Source organism: Oncorhynchus tshawytscha, linkage group LG29 (genome assembly GCF_018296145.1).
Source record: "Oncorhynchus tshawytscha isolate Ot180627B linkage group LG29, Otsh_v2.0, whole genome shotgun sequence".
NCBI lineage: Eukaryota > Metazoa > Chordata > Actinopteri > Salmoniformes > Salmonidae > Oncorhynchus > Oncorhynchus tshawytscha.
This window is the reverse complement of record NC_056457.1, coordinates 34370866-34392734: the sequence shown is the minus strand read 5'-3', so window position 1 is coordinate 34392734 and position 21869 is coordinate 34370866. Positions and strand designations below refer to the sequence as shown.

Below are 21869 nucleotides of genomic sequence, written 5' to 3'. Positions count from 1 at the left end.
CATCTCTAGAGAGAGGACAGTATGAAGATACCATCTCTAGAGAGAGGGAGGGAGGTAGGGAGGGAGGTAGGGTGGGAGGGAGGGAGGGAGGGAGGGAGGTAGGGAGGGAGGGAGGTAGGAAGGTAGGGAGGGAGGGAGGGAGGTAGGAAGGTAGGGAGGAAGGGAGGGAGGTAGGTAGGGAGGGAGGGAGGTAGGTAGGGAGGGAGGTAGGTAGGTAGGTAGGTAGGTAGGTAGGTAGGTAGGTAGGTAGGGAGGGAGGTAGGGAGGGAGGGAGGGAGGTAGGAAGGTAGGGAGGTAGGTAGGTAGGGAGGGAGGGAGGGAGGGAGGGAGGGAGGGAGGTAGGTAGGGAGGGAGGGAGGTAGGTAGGTAGGGAGGGAGGGAGGGAGGGAGGTAGGTAGGGAGGTAGGTAGGGAGGGAGGGAGGTAGGTAGGTAGGTAGGTAGGTAGGGAGGTAGGGAGGGAGGGAGGGAGGGAGGTAGGAAGGTAGGGAGGTAGGTAGGTAGGTAGGTAGGTAGGGAGGGAGGGAGGGAGGTAGGTAGGGAGGGAGGGAGGTAGGTAGGGAGGGAGGGAGGGAGGTAGGTAGGGAGGTAGGTAGGGAGGGAGGGAGGTAGGTAGGTAGGTAGGTAGGTAGGTAGGTAGGTAGGTAGGGAGGGAGGGAGGGAGGTAGGTAGGTAGGTAGGGAGGGAGTGAGGTAGGGAGGTAGGGAGGGAGGTAGGTAGGTAGGGAGGTAGGGAGGGAGGGAGGGAGGTAGGTAGGGAGGGAGGGAGGGAGGGAGGTAGGGAGGGAGGGAGGGCGGTAGGGAGGTAGGGAGGGAGGTAGGTAGGGAGGGAGGTAGGTAGGGAGGTAGGTAGGGAGGGAGGTAGATAGGGAGGTAGGTAGGGAGGGAGGGAGGTAGGTAGGGAGGGAGGGAGGTAGGTAGGTAGGGAGGTAGGTAGGTAGGGAGGGAGGGAGGGAGGGAGGGAGGGAGGTAGGTAGGTAGGTAGGTAGGTAGGTAGGGAGGGAGGGAGGTAGGTAGGGAGGGAGGGAGGGAGGTAGGGAGGGAGGTAGGAAGGTAGGGAGGTAGGGAGGTAGGTAGGGATGGAGGTAGGAAGGGAGGGAGGGAGGGAGGGAGTCGACTCTAACTGACAAGACCCTTTCTCCGACTCATGTTTCTCTCCCTCTCTCTCTCTCCCTCTCTCTCTCTCTCTCTCTCTCTCCCTCTCTCTCTCTCTCTGTCTCTATGACTTTCTGCTACTATCTGCATGAGAACAAGGTTTCATTAGGCTGGGCTGTCTCTCTGAATCAGAGATATATACTCAGTCAAATTTACCATGAGGACTTTTCTTTAATTCCTGCTCTAGATAGATTTATTGTACCGTTGCTAGGTTAGAGGAGCTTGTCAGCGGCAGTACGATTCTACTCCTTGCTGCTGCAGTTGTAGAGAGAGAGAGAGAGAGAGAGAGACAGAGAGAGAGAGAGAGAGAGAGAGAGAGAGAGAGAGAGACAGAGAGAGAGACAGAGACACAGAGAGAGAGAGAGACAGAGACACAGAGAGAGAGAGAGAGAGACACAGAGACAGAGAGAGAGACACAGAGAGAGAGAGAGAGAGAGAGAGAGGGAGAGAGACAGAGACACAGAGAGAGAGAGAGAGAGAGTGAGAGAGAGATGTCTCTATGTCCCAAGTGGCACCCTATTCCCTAGTTTAGTGCACTATTTTTGACACAGGGCCCATATGGCGCCTTTTAGTAGGCTCAGGGGAGGGAGTAGACCTGTCAGAGACGACCGTGTTATTGACCTGAATGTTTTTCCAGGTGAGAGGAGGAGTCGCTTGGTCCTTCAATCTGACTCACTTACTTTGTTTCTGCTTATTGCCCTGTCGAACAAAAAAAAGCTGAGAAACCTTTAAAAAAAAAATGTGTGAAACAATTCAACCGCGGTGCCGGTGCCGGAGCGCCAAGTCCAAAAGGCTTCTAAACAGCTTCTACCCAAAAGCCATAAGACTCCTGCTACCCAGATTATTAGCATTAACACCCCCCTTCTCGTCTCTACACCACTGCCACTCTCTGTTGTCATCTATGTATCGTCACATTAATAACTCTACCGACATGTACATACTACCTCAACTAACCAGTGCCCCCTGCACATTGACTCTGTACCGGTACCCCCTGTATATAGCCTCCACATTGACTCTGTACTGGTACCCCCTGTATATAGTCTCCACATTGACTCTGTACCGGTACCCCCTGTATATAGTCTCCACATTGACTCTGTACCGTAACACCCTGTATATAGCCTCCACATTGACTCTGTACCGATACCCCCTGTATATAGTCTCCACACTGACTCTGTCCGTAACACCCTGTATATAGCCTCCACATTGACTCTGTACCGGTACCCCCTGTATATAGTCTCCACATTGACTCTGTACTGGTACCCCCTGTATATAGCCTCCACATTAACTCTGCACCGGTACCCCCTTTATATAGTCTCCACATTGACTCTGTACCGGTACCCCTGTATATAGCCTCCACATTAACTCTGCACCGGTACCCCCTGTATATAGTCTCCACATTGACTCTGTACCGGTACCCCCTGTATATAGCCTCCACATTAACTCTGCACCGGTACCCCTGTATATAGTCTCCACATTGACTCTGTACCGTAACACCCTGTATATAGCCTCCACATTGACTCTGTACCGATACCCCCTGTATATAGCCTCCACATTAACTCTGCACCGGTACCCCCTGTATATAGTCTCCACATTGACTCTGTACCGGTACCCCCTGTATATAGCCTCCACATTGACTCTGTACCGGTACACCCCTGTATATAGCCTCCACATTAACTCTGTACCGGTACCCCCTGTATATAGTCTCCACATTAACTCTGTACCGGTACCCCTGTATATAGTCTCCACATTAACTCTGTACCGGTACCCCCTGTATATAGTCTCCACATTAACTCTGTACCGGTACCCCTGTATATAGTCTCCACATTGACTCTGTACCAGTACCCCTGTATATAGCCTCCACATTAACTCTGCACCGGTACCCCCTGTATATAGCCTCCACATTGACTCTGTACTGGTACCCCTGTATATAGCCTCCACATTAACTCTGCACCGGTACCCCCTGTATATAGTCTCCACATTGACTCTGTACCGGTACCCCCTGTATATAGCCTCCACATTGACTCTGTACCGGTACCCCCTGTATATAGCCTCCACATTGACTCTGTACCGGTACCCCCTGTATATAGTCTCCACATTGACTCTGTACCGGTACCCCCTGTATATAGTCTCCACATTGACTCTGCACCGGTACCCCTGTATATAGCCTCCACATTGACTCTGTACCGGTACTCCCTGTATATAGCCTCCACATTAACTCTGCACCGGTACCCCCTGTATATACTCTCCACATTGACTCTGTACCGGTACCCCTGTATATAGTCTCCACATTGACTCTGCACCGGTACCCCCTGTATATAGTCTCCACATTGACTCTGTACCGGTATCCCCTGTATATAGCCTCCACATTGACTCTATACAGGTACCCCCCTGTATATAGCCTCCACATTGACTCTGTACCGGTACCCCCTGTATATAGTCTCCACATTGACTCTGTACCAGTACCCCCTGTATATAGCCTCCACATTAACTCTGTACCGGTACCCCTGTATATAGCCTCCACATTGACTCTGTACTGGTACCCCTGTATATAGCCTCCACATTAACTCTGCACCGGTACCCCCTGTATATAGTCTCCACATTGACTCTGTACCGGTACCCCCTGTATATAGCCTCCACATTGACTCTGTACCGGTACCCCCTGTATATAGCCTCCACATTGACTCTGTACCGGTACCCCCTGTATATAGTCTCCACATTGACTCTGTACCGGTACCCCTGTATATAGCCTCCACATTGACTCTGTACCGATACCCCTGTATATAGTCTCCACACTGACTCTGTACCGTAACACCCTGTATATAGCCTCCACATTGACTCTGTACCGGTACCCCCTGTATATAGTCTCCACATTGACTCTGTACTGGTACCCCCTGTATATAGCCTCCACATTAACTCTGCACCGGTACCCCCTGTATATAGTCTCCACATTGACTCTGTACCGGTACCCCTGTATATAGCCTCCACATTGACTCTGTACCGGTACCCCCTGTATATAGTCTCCACATTGACTCTGTACCGGTACCCCCTGTATATAGCCTCCACATTAACTCTGCACCGGTACCCCCTTTATATAGTCTCCGCATTAACTCTGTACCGGTACCCCCTGTATATAGTCTCCACATTAACTCTGTACCGGTACCCCCTGTATATAGCCTCCACATTGACTCTGTACCGGTACCCCTGTATATAGCCTCCACATTGACTCTGTACCGGTACCCCCTGTATATAGTCTCCACATTGACTCTGAACCGGTACCCCCTGTATACAGCCTCCACATTAACTCTGCACCGGTACCCCCTGTATATAGTCTCCACATTGACTCTGTACCGGTACCCCCTGTATATAGCCTCCAAATTGACTCTGTACCGGTACCCCCTGTATATAGTCTCCACATTGACTCTGTACCGGTACCCCCTGTATACAGCCTCCACATTAACTCTGCACCGGTACCCCCTGTATATAGTCTCCACATTGACTCTGTACCGGTACCCCCTGTATATAGCCTCCACATTGACTCTGTACCGGTACCCCTGTATATAGCCTCCACATTGACTCTGTACCGGTACCCCCTGTATATAGTCTCCACATTGACTCTGTACCGGTACCCCCTGTATATAGCCTCCACATTAACTCTGCACCGGTACCCCCTGTATATAGTCTCCACATTGACTCTGTACCGTAATACCCTGTATACAGCCTCCACATTGACTCTGTACCGGTACCCCTGTATATAGCCTCCACATTGACTCTGTACCGGTACCCCCTGTATATAGTCTCCACATTGACTCTGTACCGGTACCCCCTGTATATAGTCTCCACATTGACTCTGTACCGGTACCCCCTGTATATAGTCTCCACATTGACTCTGTACCGGTACCCCCTGTATATAGCCTCCACATTGACTCTGTACCGTAACACCCTGTATATAGCCTCCACATTGACTCTGTACCGTAACACCCTGTATATAGCCTCCACATTGACTCTGTACCGATACCCCCTGTATATAGTCTCCACACTGACTCTGTACCGTAACACCCTGTATATAGCCTCCACATTGACTCTGTACCGGTACCCCCTGTATATAGTCTCCACATTGACTCTGTACTGGTACCCCCTGTATATAGCCTCCACATTGACTCTGTACCGGTACCCCCTGTATATAGCCTCCACATTGACTCTGTACCGGTACACCCCTGTATATAGCCTCCACATTAACTCTGTACCGGTACCCCCTGTATATAGTCTCCACATTAACTCTGTACCGGTACCCCTGTATATAGTCTCCACATTAACTCTGTACCGGTACCCCCTGTATATAGTCTCCACATTAACTCTGTACCGGTACCCCCTGTATATAGTCTCCACATTGACTCTGTACCAGTACCCCCTGTATATAGCCTCCACATTAACTCTGCACCGGTACCCCCTGTATATAGCCTCCACATTGACTCTGTACTGGTACCCCTGTATATAGCCTCCACATTAACTCTGCACCGGTACCCCCTGTATATAGTCTCCACATTGACTCTGTACCGGTACCCCTGTATATAGCCTCCACATTGACTCTGTACCGGTACCCCCTGTATATAGCCTCCACATTGACTCTGTACCGGTACCCCCTGTATATAGTCTCCACATTGACTCTGTACCGGTACCCCCTGTATATAGTCTCCACATTGACTCTGCACCGGTACCCCCTGTATATAGCCTCCACATTGACTCTGTACCGGTACTCCCTGTATATAGCCTCCACATTAACTCTGCACCGGTACCCCTGTATATACTCTCCACATTGACTCTGTACCGGTACCCCCTGTATATAGTCTCCACATTGACTCTGCACCGGTACCCCCTGTATATAGTCTCCACATTGACTCTGTACCGGTATCCCCTGTATATAGCCTCCACATTGACTCTATACAGGTACCCCCTGTATATAGCCTCCACATTGACTCTGTACCGGTACCCCCTGTATATAGTCTCCACATTGACTCTGTACCAGTACCCCTGTATATAGCCTCCACATTAACTCTGTACCGGTACCCCCTGTATATAGCCTCCACATTGACTCTGTACTGGTACCCCTGTATATAGCCTCCACATTAACTCTGCACCGGTACCCCCTGTATATAGTCTCCACATTGACTCTGTACCGGTACCCCCTGTATATAGCCTCCACATTGACTCTGTACCGGTACCCCCTGTATATAGCCTCCACATTGACTCTGTACCGGTACCCCCTGTATATAGTCTCCACATTGACTCTGTACCGGTACCCCCTGTATATAGCCTCCACATTGACTCTGTACCGATACCCCCTGTATATAGTCTCCACACTGACTCTGTACCGTAACACCCTGTATATAGCCTCCACATTGACTCTGTACCGGTACCCCCTGTATATAGTCTCCACATTGACTCTGTACTGGTACCCCCTGTATATAGCCTCCACATTAACTCTGCACCGGTACCCCCTGTATATAGTCTCCACATTGACTCTGTACCGGTACCCCCTGTATATAGCCTCCACATTGACTCTGTACCGGTACCCCCTGTATATAGTCTCCACATTGACTCTGTACCGGTACCCCCTGTATATAGCCTCCACATTAACTCTGCACCGGTACCCCCTTTATATAGTCTCCACATTGACTCTGTACCGGTACCCCCTGTATATAGTCTCCACATTAACTCTGTACCGGTACCCCCTGTATATAGTCTCCGCATTAACTCTGTACCGGTACCCCCTGTATATAGTCTCCACATTAACTCTGTACCGGTACCCCCTGTATATAGCCTCCACATTGACTCTGTACCGGTACCCCTGTATATAGCCTCCACATTGACTCTGTACCGGTACCCCCCTGTATATAGTCTCCACATTGACTCTGTACCGGTACCCCCTGTATACAGCCTCCACATTAACTCTGCACCGGTACCCCTGTATATAGTCTCCACATTGACTCTGTACCGGTACCCCTGTATATAGCCTCCAAATTGACTCTGTACCGGTACCCCTGTATATAGTCTCCACATTGACTCTGTACCGGTACCCCCTGTATACAGCCTCCACATTAACTCTGCACCGGTACCCCTGTATATAGTCTCCACATTGACTCTGTACCGGTACCCCCTGTATATAGCCTCCACATTGACTCTGTACCGGTACCCCCTGTATATAGCCTCCACATTGACTCTGTACCGGTACCCCCTGTATATAGTCTCCACATTGACTCTGTACCGGTACCCCCTGTATATAGCCTCCACATTAACTCTGCACCGGTACCCCCTGTATATAGTCTCCACATTGACTCTGTACCGTAATACCCTGTATACAGCCTCCACATTGACTCTGTACCGGTACCCCCTGTATATAGCCTCCACATTGACTCTGTACCGGTACCCCTGTATATAGTCTCCACATTGACTCTGTACCGGTACCCCCTGTATATAGTCTCCACATTGACTCTGTACCGGTACCCCCTGTATATAGTCTCCACATTGACTCTGTACCGGTACCCCCTGTATATAGTCTCCACATTGACTCTGTACCGTAACACCCTGTATATAGCCTCCACATTGACTCTGTACCGTAACACCCTGTATATAGCCTCCACATTGACTCTGTACCGATACCCCTGTATATAGTCTCCACACTGACTCTGTACCGTAACACCCTGTATATAGCCTCCACATTGACTCTGTACCGGTACCCCCTGTATATAGTCTCCACATTGACTCTGTACTGGTACCCCCTGTATATAGCCTCCACATTGACTCTGTACCAGTACCCCCTGTATATAGCCTCCACATTGACTCTGTACCGGTACCCCCTGTATATAGCCTCCACATTGACTCTGTACCGGTACCCCCTGTATATAGTCTCCACATTGACTCTGTACCGGTACCCCCTGTATATAGCCTCCACATTAACTCTGCACCGGTACCCCCTGTATATAGCCTCCACATTGACTCTGTACCGGTACCCCTGTATATAGCCTCCACATTGACTCTGCACGGTACCCCCTGTATATAGCCTCCACATTGACTCTGTACCGGTACCCCCTGTATATAGCCTCCACATTGACTCTGTACCGGTACCCCCTGTATATAGCCTCCACATTAACTCTGTACCGGTACCCCCTGTATATAGTCTCCACATTAACTCTGTACCGGTATAGTCCCACATTAACTCTGTATATAGTCTCCACATTAACTCTGTACCGGTACCCCCTGTATATAGTCTCCACATTAACTCTGTACCGGTACCCCCTGTATATAGTCTCCACATTGACTCTGTACCGGTACCCCCTGTATATAGCCTCCACATTGACTCTGTGCAGTACCCCTGTATATAGTCTCCACATTGACTCTGTACCGGTACCCCCTGTATATAGCCTCCACATTGAACTCTGTGCCGGTACCCCCTGTATATAGCCTCCACATTGACTCTGTGCCGGTACCCCCCTGTATATCTCCACATTGTCTCTGTACATTGACTCTGTCTGCCGGTACCCCCCTGTATATAGTCTCCACATTGACTCTGTGCCGGTACCCCCTGTATATAGTCTCCACATTGACTCTGTGCCGGTACCCCCTGTATATAGTCTCACATTGACTCTGTGCCGGTACCCCCCTGTATATAGTCTCCACATTGACTCTGTACCGGTACCCCCTGTATATAGCCTCCACATTGACTCTGTGCGGTACCCCCTGTATATAGCCTCCACATTGACTCTGTACCGTACCCCCCTGTATATAGTCTCCACATTGACTCTGTACCGGTACCCCCTGTATATAGCCTCCACATTGACTCTGTACGGTACCCCCTGTATATAGTCTCCACATTGACTCTGTGCCGGTACCCCCTGTATATAGCCTCCACATTGACTCTGTGCCGGTACCCCCTGTATATAGCCTCCACATTGACTCTGTGCCCCCCTGTATACCCCCCTGTATATAGTCTCCACATTGACTCTGTACCCACACTGACTCTGTACCCCCTGTATATAGTCTCCACATTGACTCTGTGCTCCACGGTACCCCCTGTATATAGTCTCCACATTGACTCTGTGCCGGTACCCCCTGTATATAGTCTCCACATTGACTCTGTACCGGTACCCCCTGTATATACCCCCCTGTATATAGTCTCCACATTGACTCTGTGCCGGTACCCCCTGTATATAGCCTCCACATTGACTCTGTGCCGGTACCCCCTGTATATAGCCTCCACATTGACTCTGTACTGGTGCCCTGTATATAGCCTCCACATTGACTCTGTGCCGGTACCCCCTGTATATAGCCTCCACATTGACTCTGTGCCGGTACCCCCTGTATATAGCCTCCACATTGACTCTGTTACCGGTACCCCCTGTATATAGCCTCCACATTGACTCTGTGGTACCCTAATACCCCACATTGACTCTGTATATAGTCTCCACATTGACTCTGTACCGGTACCCCCTGTATATAGTCTCACACATTGACTCTGTACCGGTACCCCCCTGTATATAGCCTCCACATTGACTCTGTACTGGTACCCCCTGTATATAGCCTCCACATTGACTCTGTACCGATGCCCCTGTATGCCTCCACATTGACTCTGTGCTGGTACCCCCTGTATATACCTCCACATTGACTCTGTACCGGTACCCACCCTGTATATAGCCTCCACATTGACTCTGTACTCTGTACCCTGTATATAGCCTCCACATTGACTCTGTGCCGGTACCCCCCTGTATATAGTCTCCACATTGACTCTGTACCGTACCCTGTATATAGTCTCCATTGACTCTGTGCTGGTGCCCCTGTATATAGCCTCCACATTGACTCTGTGCAGGTACCCCCTGTATATAGCCTCCACATTGACTCTGTACGGTACCCCCTGTATATATCCTCCACATTGACTCTGTACCGGTACCCCCTGTATATAGCCTCTACATTGACTCTGTGCTACCCCTGTATATAGCCTCCACATTGACTCTGTGCAGTACCCCCTGTATATAGCCTCCACATTGACTCTGTACCGGTACCCCATTGACTCTGTATATAGCCTCCACATTGACTCTGTGCCGGTACCCCCTGTATATAGCCTCCACATTAACTCTGTGCCGGTACCCCCTGTATATAGCCTCCACATTGACTCTGTACCGGTACCCCCTGTATATAGCCTCCACATTGACTCTGCACCGGTACCCCCTGTATATAGCCTCCACATTGACTCTGTACCGGTACCCCCTGTATATAGCCTCCACATTGACTCTGTACTGGTACCCCCCTGTATATAGCCTCCACATTGACTCTGTGCAGTGCCCCCTGTATATAGCCTCCACATTGACTCTGTGCCGTACCCCCTGTATATAGCCTCCACATTGACTCTGTACCAGTACCCCCTGTATATAGCCTCCACATTGACTCTGTGCCCGGTGCCCCTGTAACCCCCCTGTATATAGTCTCCACATTGACTCTGTACCGGTACCCCCTGTATGTAGCCTCCACATTGACTCTCTGCCGTAACCCCCTGTATATAGCCTCCACATTGACTCTGTGCCCCCCTGTATATAGCCTCCACGGTGATCTGTGACCTGTACCGGTACCCCCCCTGTATATAGTCTCCACATTGACTCTGTGCCGGTACCCCCTGTATATAGCCTCCACATTGACTCTGTACCGTAACCCCCTGTATATAGTCTCCACATTGACTCTGTACCGATGTGCCCCTGTATATAGCCTCCACATTGACTCTGTGCCCCCCTGTATATAGTCTCACATTGACTCTGTTCCGTAACACCCTGTATATAGCCTCCACATTGACTCTGTGCAGTATACCCCCTGTATATAGCCTCCACACTGACTCTGTACTGGTACCCCCTGTATATAGCCTCCACATTGACTCTGTATATAACCTCCGGTATAGCCTCCACATTATCTGTGCCTCCCCCTGTATTGACTCTGTGCCTGGTACCCCCTGTATATAGCCTCCCATTGACTCTGTACTGGTAGCCCCCTGTATATAGTCCCACATTGACTCTGCACCGTGACCCCTGTATATAGCCTCCACATTGACTCTGTACAGTACCCCCTGTATATAGCCTCCACATTGACTCTGTACCGGTGCCCCTGTATATAGTCTCCACATTGACTCTGTACCGGTACCCCTGTATATATCCTCCACATTGACTCTGTGCCGTTACCCCCTGTATATAGCCTCCACATTGACTCTGTACTGGTACCCCCTGTATAGCCTCCACCCCCTGTTAACTCTGTGCCTGGTACCCCTCCTGTCTGTGCATATAACCTCCACATTGACTCTGTACCGGTACCCCCTGTATATAGCCTCACATTGACTCTGTGCCGGTACCCCCTGTATATAGTCTCCACATTGACTCCCTGTATATAGTCCGGTACCCCCTGTATATAGCCTCCACATTGACTCTGTGCCGGTACCCCCTGTATATAGTCTCCACATTGACTCTGTACCGGTACCCCCTGTATATAGCCTCCACATTAACTCTGTACCGTACCCCCTGTATATAGTCTCACATTGACTCTGTACCGTAACCCCTGTATATAGCCTCCCACATTGACTCTGTGCAGGTACCCCTGTATATAGTCTCCACATTGACTCTGTGCCCGTACCCCCCTGTATATAGCCTCCACATTGACTCTGTGCCGGTACCCCCTGTATATAGTCTCCACATTGACTCTGTACCGGTAACACCCTGTATATAGCCTCCACATTGACTCTGTACCGGTACCCCCTGTATATAGTCTCCACATTGACTCTGTGCCCCCCCTGTATATAGGTACCCCCTGTATATAGCCTCCACATTGACTCTGTACTGCCCCTGTATATAGTCTCCACACTGACTCTGCACCGTAACACCCTGTATATAGTCTCCACATTGACTCTGTACCGGTACCCCCTGTATATAGTCTCCACATTGACTCTGTACCGTAATACCCTGTACTGGTGGCCCCTATAGTCTCCACATTAACTCTGCACGGTACCCCCTGTATATAGCCTCCCACATTGACTCTGTACCGGTACCCCCTGTATATAGTCTCCACATTGACTCTGTACCGTACCCCCCTGTATATAGCCTCCACATGACTCTGTACCGGTACCCCCTGTATATAGCCTCCACATTGACTCTGTGCCGGTACCCCCTGTATATAGCCTCCACATTGACTCTGTACCGGTACCCCCTGTATATAGCCTCCACATTGACTCTGTGCCGGTACCCCTGTATATAGCCTCCCATTGACTCTGTACCGTACCCCCCTGTATATAGTCTCCACACTCTGTGCAGTGCCCCCTGGTACCCCCTCTGTATGTATATAGTCTCCACATTGACTCTGTACCGGCCGTAATACCCTGTATATAGCCTCCACATTGACTCTGTGCCCCCTGTACCCTCCCTGTATATAGTCCTCCACATTGACTCTGTACCGTAATACCCTGTATATAGTCTCCACATTGACTCTGTGCCATGTGCCCCCTGTATATAGCCTCCACATTGACTCTGTACTGGCTCTGTACCCCCTGTATATAGCCTCCACATTGACTCTGTACCGGTACCCCCTGTATATAGCCTCCACATTGACTCTGTACTGGTACCCCCTGTATATAGCCTCCACATTGACTCTGCAGTACCCCCTGTATATAGCCTCCACATTGACTCTGTACCGGTACCCCCTGTATATAGCCTCACATTGACTCTGTGCTGGTACCCCCTGTATATAGCCTCCACATTGACTCTGTATGCGGTACCCCCCTGTATATAGCCTCCACATTGACTCTGTGCCCGTACCCCCTGTATATAGCTCCACATTGACTCTGTGCAGTTACCCTGTCTGCCATAGCCTCCACCTCTGTGCATGGTGCCCCCTGTATATAGCCTCCACATTGACTCTGTGCCGGTGCCCCTGTATATAGCCTCCATTGACTCTGTACATTGACTCTTGACTCTGTGCCGGTACCCCCTGTATATAGCCTCCACATTAACTCTGTACCGGTAACCCCTGTATATAGCCTCCACATTGACTCTGTACCGGTACCCTGTGCTGTATATAACCTCCACATGACTCTGTACCGTATACCCCCTGTATATAGCCTCCACATTGACTCTGTACCGGTACCCCCTGTATATAGCCTCCACATTGACTCTGTGCCGGTACCCCTGTATATAGTCCTCCACATTGACTCTGTGCCGGTACCCCCTGTATATAGCCTCCACATTGACTCTGTTCCGGTACCCCCTGTATATAGTCTCCACATTGACTCTGTGCCGGGTTGCCCCTGTGTATATAGTCTCCCCCTGTATTGACTCTGTACTGGTAGCCCCCTGTATATAGCCTCCACATTAACTCTGTTCCTGTACCCCCTGTATATAGCCTCCACATTGACTCTGTGCCGGTACCCCCTGTATATAGTCTCCACATTGACTCTGTACGGTACCCCCTGTATATAGTCTCCACATTGACTCTGTAGCGTAACACCCTGTATATAGTCTCCACATTCACTCTGTACCTTAACACCCTGTATATAGTCTCCACATTGACTCTGTACCGGTACCCCCTGTATATAGTCTCCACATTGACTCTGTACCGTACCCCCCTGTATATAGTCTCCACATTGACTCTGTACCAGTACCCCCTGTATATAGCCTCCACATTGACTCTGTACCCCCTGTACCCCCCCCCTGTATATAGTCTCCACATTGACTCTGTACCGTACCCCCTGTATATAGCCTCCACATTGACTCTGTGCCTTAACCCCCTGTATATAGTTTCCACATTGACTCTGTACCGGTTACCCCTGTATATATCCTCCACATTCACTCTGTACCGTAACACCCTGTATATAGTCTCCACATTGACTCTGTACCGGTACCCCCTGTATATAGCCTCCACATTGACTCTGTGCCGGTACCCCCTGTATATAGTCTCACATTGACTCTGTGCCGTACCCCCTGTATATAGCCTCCACATTGACTCTGTACCGGTACCCCCTGTATATAGTCTCCACATTGACTCTGTGCCGTACCCCCTGTATATAGCCTCCACATTGACTCTGTGCCGGTACCCCCTGTATATAGTCTCCACATTGACTCTGTGCCGGTACCCCCTGTATATAGTCTCCACATTGACTCTGACCGTAACCCCTGTATATAGTCTCCACATTGACTCTGTAGCCCCCTGTATATAGCCTCCACATTGACTCTGTGCCGGTACCCCCTGTATATAGTCTCCACATTGACTCTGTACCGTACCCCCTGTATATAGCCTCCACATTGACTCTGTACCGGTACCCCCTGTATATAGTCTCCACACTGACTCTGTGCCGTAACCCCCTGTATATAGCCTCCACATTGACTCTGTGCAGTACCCCCTGTATATAGTCTCCACATTGACTCTGTGCCGTACCCCCTGTATATAGTCTCCACATTGACTCTGTACTGGTAGCCCCTGTATATAGCCTCCACATTGACTCTGTACCGGTACCCCCCTGTATATAGCCTCCACATTGACTCTGTACCGTAATACCCTGTATATAGCCTCCACATTGACTCTGTACCGGTACCCCCTGTATATAGCCTCCACATTGACTCTGTGCCGTAATACCTGTATATAGCCTCCACATTGAGTCTGTGCCGGTGCCCCTGTATATAGCCTCCACATTGACTCTGTGCTGCCGGCCCCCTGTATAGTCTCCACATTGACTCTGTGCCGTAATGCCCTGTATATAGCCTCCACATTGACTCTGTACCGTATATAGCCTCCACATTGACTCTGTACCGTAATGCCCTGTATATAGCCTCCACATTGACTCTGTACCGGTACCCCCTGTATATAGCCTCCACATTGACTCTGTGCCCCTGTATATAGCCCCCTGTCTGTATATAGCCTCCACATTGACTCTGTACCGTAATACCCTGTATATAGCCTCCACATTGACTCTGTACTGGTACCCCCTGTATATAGCCTCCACATTGACTCTGTGCCCGGTACCCCTGTATATAGCCTCCACATTGACTCTGTACCGGTACCCCCTGTATATAGCCTCCACATTGACTCTGTACCGGTACCCCCTGTATATAGCCTCCACATTGACTCTGTACCGGTACCCCTGTATATAGCCTCCACATTGACTCTGTACTGGTACCCCCTGTATATAGCCTCCACATTGACTCTGTACTGGTACCCCCTGTATATAGCCTCCACATTGACTCTGTGCTGGTACCCCCTGTATATAGCCTCCACATTGACTCTGTGCCGGTGCCCCCTGTATATAGCCCCCATTGACTCTGTATATATATATAGCCTCCACATTGACTCTGTACCGGTACCCCCTGTATATAGCCTCCACATTGACTCTGTACCGGTACCCCCTGTATATAGTCTCCACATTGACTCTGTACCGGTACCCCCTGTATATAGTCTCCACATTGACTCTGTACTGGTACCGTAACACCCTGTATATAGCCTCCACATTGACTCTGTACTGGTACCCCCTGTATATAGCCTCCACATTGACTCTGTACCGGTACCCCCTGTATATAACCTCCACATTGACTCTGTACTGGTACCCCCTGTATATATAGCCTCCACATTGAGTCTGTACCCCCCTGTATATAGTACCCCCTGTATATAGCCTCCACATTGACTCTGTACCGTAACCCCCTGTATATAACCTCCACATTGACTCTGTACTGGTACCCCTGTATATATAGCCTCCACATTGACTCTGTTCCGGTACCCCCTGTATATAGCCTCCACATTGACTCTGTACCGGTACCCCCCTGTATATAGCCTCCACATTGACTCTGTACCGTAATACCCTGTATATAGCCTCCACATTGACTCTGTTCCTGTACCCCCTGTATATAGCCTCCACATTGACTCTGTACCGGTACCCCCTGTATATAGTCTCCACATTGACTCTGTACCGGTACCCCCTGTATATAGTCTCCACATTGACTCTGTAGCGTAACACCCTGTATATAGTCTCCACATTGACTCTGTACCGTAATACCCTGTATATAGTCTCCACATTGACTCTGTACCGGTACCCCCTGTATATAGTCTCCACATTGACTCTGTACCGTAATACCCTGTATATAGTCTCCACATTGACTCTGTACCAGTACCCCCTGTATATAGCCTCCACATTGACTCTGTACCGGTACCCCCTGTATATAGTCTCCACATTGACTCTGTACCGTAATACCCTGTATATAGCCTCCACATTGACTCTGTACCGGTACCCCCTGTATATAGTTTCCACATTGACTCTGTACCGGTACCCCCTGTATATATCCTCCACATTCACTCTGTACCTTAACACCCTGTATATAGTCTCCACATTGACTCTGTACCGGTACCCCCTGTATATAGCCTCCACATTGACTCTGTACCGGTACCCCCTGTATATAGTCTCCACATTGACTCTGTACCGTAACACCCTGTATATAGCCTCCACATTGACTCTGTACCGATACCCCCTGTATATAGTCTCCACACTGACTCTGTACCGTAACACCCTGTATATAGCCTCCACATTGACTCTGTACCGGTACCCCCTGTATATAGTCTCCACATTGACTCTGTACCGGTACCCCCTGTATATAGTCTCCACATTGACTCTGTACTGGTAGCCCCTGTATATAGCCTCCACATTAACTCTGCACCGGTACCCCCTGTATATAGTCTCCACATTGACTCTGTACCGGTACCCCCTGTATATAGCCTCCACATTGACTCTGTACCGGTACCCCCTGTATATAGTCTCCACATTGACTCTGTACCGGTACCCCCTGTATATAGCCTCCACATTGACTCTGTACCGGTACCCCCTGTATATAGTCTCCACATTGACTCTGTACCGTAATACCCTGTATATAGCCTCCACATTGACTCTGTACCGGTACCCCCTGTATATAGCCTCCACATTGACTCTGTACCGGTACCCCCTGTATATAGCCTCCACATTGACTCTGTACCGGTACCCCCTGTATATAGTCTCCACATTGACTCTGTACCGGTACCCCCTGTATATAGCCTCCACATTAACTCTGTACCGTAACACCCTGTATATAGTCTCCACATTGACTCTGTACCGGTACCCCCTGTATGTAGCCTCCACATTGACTCTGTACCGGTACCCCCTGTATATAGTCTCCACATTGACTCTGTACCGTAATACCCTGTATATAGCCTCCACATTGACTCTGCACCGGTACCCCCTGTATATAGCCTCCACATTGACTCTGTACCGTAATACCCTGTATATAGTCTCCACATTGACTCTGTACCGTAATACCCTGTATATAGCCTCCACATTGACTCTGTACCGGTACCCCCTGTATATAGCCTCCACATTGACTCTGTACCGGTACCCCCTGTATATAGCCTCCACATTGACTCTGTACCGGTACCCCCTGTATATAGCCTCCACATTGACTCTGTACCGGTACCCCCTGTATATAGCCTCCACATTGACTCTGTACCGGTACCCCTGTATATAACCTCCACATTGACTCCATACTGGTACCCCCTGTATATAGCCTCCACATTGACTCTGTACCGGTACCCCCTGTATATAGCCTCCACGTTGACTCTGTACCGGTACCCCCTGTATATAGCCTCCACATTGACTCTGTACCGGTACCCCCTGTATATAGCCTCCACATTGACTCTGTACCGGTACCCCCTGTATATAGCCTCCACATTGACTCTGTACTGGTACCCCCTGTATATAGTCTCCACATTGACTCTGTACCGTAACACCCTGTATATAGTCTCCACATTGACTCTGTACCGTAATACCCTGTATATAGTCTCCACATTGATTCTGTACCGGTACCCCTGTATATAGTCTCCACATTGACTCTGTACCGTAATACCCTGTATATAGTCTCCACATTGACTCTGTACCAGTACCCCCTGTATATAGCCTCCACATTGACTCTGTACCGGTACCCCTGTATATAGCCTCCACATTGACTCTGTACCGTAATACCCTGTATATAGTCTCCACATTGATTCTGTACCAGTACCCCTGTATATAGTCTCCACATTGATTCTGTACCGTACCCCCTGTATATAGTCTCCACATTGACTCTGTACCAGTACCCCCTGTATATAGCCTCCACATTGACTCTGTACCGGTACCCCCTGTATATAGTCTCCACATTGACTCTGTACCGTAATACCCTGTATATAGTCTCCACATTGACTCTGTACCGGTACCCCATGTATGTATTGTTATTTTTTACTGCTGCTCTTTAATAACTTGTTACTTTTATTATTATTATTTATTTTTATATTATTTTATCTCTTATTCTTATCCAGATGTTTTTGGTACTGCACTGTTGTTTAGGGGCTCGTACACCTATTGTATTCGGCACATGTGACTAATAAAATAAGATTTGCATTGGCAATCTTCAAGAAATTTCTACGCCTTTTTTTACAAGGAGTTAACCCTACCAAAATACATGTTAAAATCACCCCTGGTTCTAGTACACACTTAGAAAAAAAGGGTTCTTCATTTGGCACTAAATAGAGATTTTGTTTTTAAAAAAGTGTGTACCTATTCTGATGGTCCTGTTTCCTGTTTCCTCTCTCCTCTCCGCAGCACAACATGCCCTTCTGGAGAATCTCCAGCCACTCTGACCTTATGGCTCTCCACCATGCTCTGGACCTGGAGTACTTGTAGCTACCGCTTCCTACTGCTCAGACCGTGACACCTACAGCTCGGCCTACCAGCCCACTGCACCTACCCGAAGGCCCCTACACCCTACCGGCCCAATGCACCTACCCAAAGGCCCCTACACCCTACTGGCCCAATGCACCTACCCAAAGGCCCCTACACCCTACTGGCCCAATGCACCTACCCAAAGGCCCCTACACCCTACCGGCCCAATGCATCTACCCAAAGGCCCCTACACCCTACCGGCCCACTGCACCTACCCAAAGGCCCCTACACCCTACCGGCCCAATGCACCTACACAAAGGCCCCTACACCCTACCGGCCCACTGCACCTACCCGAAGGCCCCTACACCCTACCGGCCCAATGCACCTACCCAAGGGCCCCTACACCCTACCGGCCCAATGCACCTACCCAAAGGCCCCTACACCCTACCGGCCCAATGCACCTACCCAAAGGCCCCACAACTGCTCTACCAGACCCTACTGGCCCCTAAATGGGCCATACCGGCCCCTACTGGCTCACACTGGCTCCTACTGGCCCCTACCAACCCCTACTGGTCCCTAATGGCCCCTAGCGCTCCACATACCACAACTACTCTACCAGACCTTACTGGCCCCTACTGGCCCATACCAGCCCCTACTGGCCCCTACTGGCTCCTACTGGCCCCAACTGGCCCCTACTGACCCCTATTGGCCCCTACTGGCTCCTACTGGCCCCAACTGGCCCCTACTCACCCCTACTGGCCCCTAGTGCTCCACATACCACAACTACTCTACCAGACCTTACTGGCTCCTACTGGCCCCTACCAACCCCTACTGGCCCCTACCAACCCCCACTGGCCACTACCAACCCCTACTGGCCCCAACTGGCCCCTACTGACCCCTACTGGCCCCTAGTATTCCACATACCACAACTACTCTACCAGACCCTACACTTCCTGCTCCACCTTGCCTTGCAACCTTTCAACTTTCTACTTTCACCACAGCCACTCAGGTCCTCCCACCCAGAACAGACTCTCTGGGGCCCTTTGTGTCGTCTGCCCTCCCCCTTCTTTACCTGGCTGCCATCTTGCCCTCCCTCCTTCCCGCCCTCCCCTCCCTGCATTCAACTAGAGAGAAAAAATGAACAGAAAGAGACCTTTAAAAAAAGAGAAACTGAACAATGAAACAGTCGACATCATGTTGACATACGGCCACAATTCATCTGAACCCTATACCTGTCTTCATTATCTGTGCGTTCGTTCTGAAGGCCCACCGCCCCAAGCAACCCGAGTGGGGGTGACATCCAACTCTCTCTCTCTCCCTCTGTCTCCCTCTCCCTCTCTCTCTGTCTCCCTCTCTCTCTCTCTCTCTCTCTCTCTCTCTCCATCTCGCTCTCTGTCTCGCTCTCGCTCTCTCCCTCTCTCTCTCTCTCTCTCTGTCTCTGTCTCTCTCTCTCTCTCTCTCTCTCTCTCTCTCTCTCTCTCTCTCTCTCTCTCTCTCTCTCTCTCTCCCCCACTCTCTCTCCTCTCTATCTCTCTGTCTCTCTCTCTCTCCGTGGTATATAGAGACAGAGGGGCCCATGTTGTTCCAACTCATCCGTCCTCCATCGTTAATCTCTTGCCCTGCCTGACTTCGGCCTGGGAATTCTGTGCTTCTTATTATTTATGAACAGAGACGTTGTGAGTGTCACTGTCACTAAAGGAAAAGACTTGTGCCTTTTTCCCGTTACACAGTATTTTGCCTCCCACCGACCCCCACACTATTCCCACACCAGGACGGACGAGGAAAACAGACGTTCATTGGAAGAAGTAAAACAAACAAAAAGGATTTTTTTTCTAATAATTTAAAGAAAATTAAGAAACTGTATTTACATGCTGAGACAATCGTGTACAGAGAAAGTCTTCTTTGTGTGTGTGTAAATTTTAAGTCACTGGACGATTCCTTCCTTAGTAATCGGTTAAAAGGCTGTTGAAAAGTGAAAAGGGCAAAATGCTTCTTTTTTTTTCTCCATTGAAGTCAAAAAAAAAGGTGAATCGAGCACAGAAGAAGAGATTACCTCTGATGCCTCTGATGCTTCTGATACCTCTGATGCCTCTGATGCCTCTGATGCCTCTGATGCCTCTGATGCCTCTGATACCTCTGATGCTTCTGATGCCTCTGATGCCTCTGATGCCTCTGATGCCTCTGATACCTCTGATGCCTCTGATGCCTCTGATGCTTCTGATGCCTCTGATGCCTCTGATGCTTCTGATGCCTCTGATGCCTCTGATGCCTCTGATACTTCTGATGCCTCTGATGCCTCTGATGCTTCTGATGCCTCTGATGCCTCTGATGCCTCTGATACCTCTGATGCCTCTGATGCCTCTGATGCTTCTGATGCCTCTGATGCCTCTGATGCCTCTGATACCTCTGATGCTTCTGATGCCTCTGATGCCTCTGATGCCTCTGATACCTCTGATGCCTCTGATGCCTCTGATGCCTCTGATGCCTCTGATGCCTCTGATGCCTCTGATACCTCTGATGCTTCTGATGCCTCTGATGCCTCTGATGCCTCTGATGCCTCTGATGCCTCTGATGCCTCTGATGCTTCTGATGCCTCTGATGCCTCTGATGCCTCTGATGCCTCTGAGCTGAGAGTGATGCTTGTTTTGTTCATTAAAACAAACATGTAGATATTAATGGGATTTTGTGCTAACTTCATTTGTCAAGACCAAAAGCATGGATGTCAAAGTGTCAACGAACATTTAATTATTTCATAATTCTGTTCGGTCAACGATGTTGTTTTCTCCCCTCGTACTCTGTTGTGTCCCAAACGGCAACCTGTACCCTGTGCAGTCCACTACCCATAGGGTTTTGGTCAAAAAATAGTGCACTATAGAATAGTGCAGTATTTAGAGGACTAGGGTGTGGTTTGGGACGTACCTCCCTCTACACTCAGTATAATGATAAGCCTTGTGATTTCTGTCACTTCTTAACTTGACACAAAATCAAAATCAATCAA

At 49.8% G+C, this 21869-nt stretch overlaps 1 protein-coding gene across 17 annotated transcripts in view; it reads left to right on the top strand.

Annotated features, from left to right (window-relative positions):
- Window positions 1-19332, top strand: part of LOC112227456 (eyes absent homolog 1-like) — a 143808-nt gene extending 124476 nt beyond the window's left edge. For all 17 annotated transcript variants that reach the window (XM_042308843.1, XM_042308857.1, XM_042308856.1 and 14 more), the window contains one exon: window positions 18812-19332. In XM_042308843.1, the coding sequence (XP_042164777.1) occupies window positions 18812-18892 (81 nt within the window). In that variant the 3' untranslated portion in view covers window positions 18893-19332. The remainder of the gene's footprint in view (window positions 1-18811) is intronic.
- The last annotated feature ends 2537 nt before the right edge of the window (window positions 19333-21869 follow it).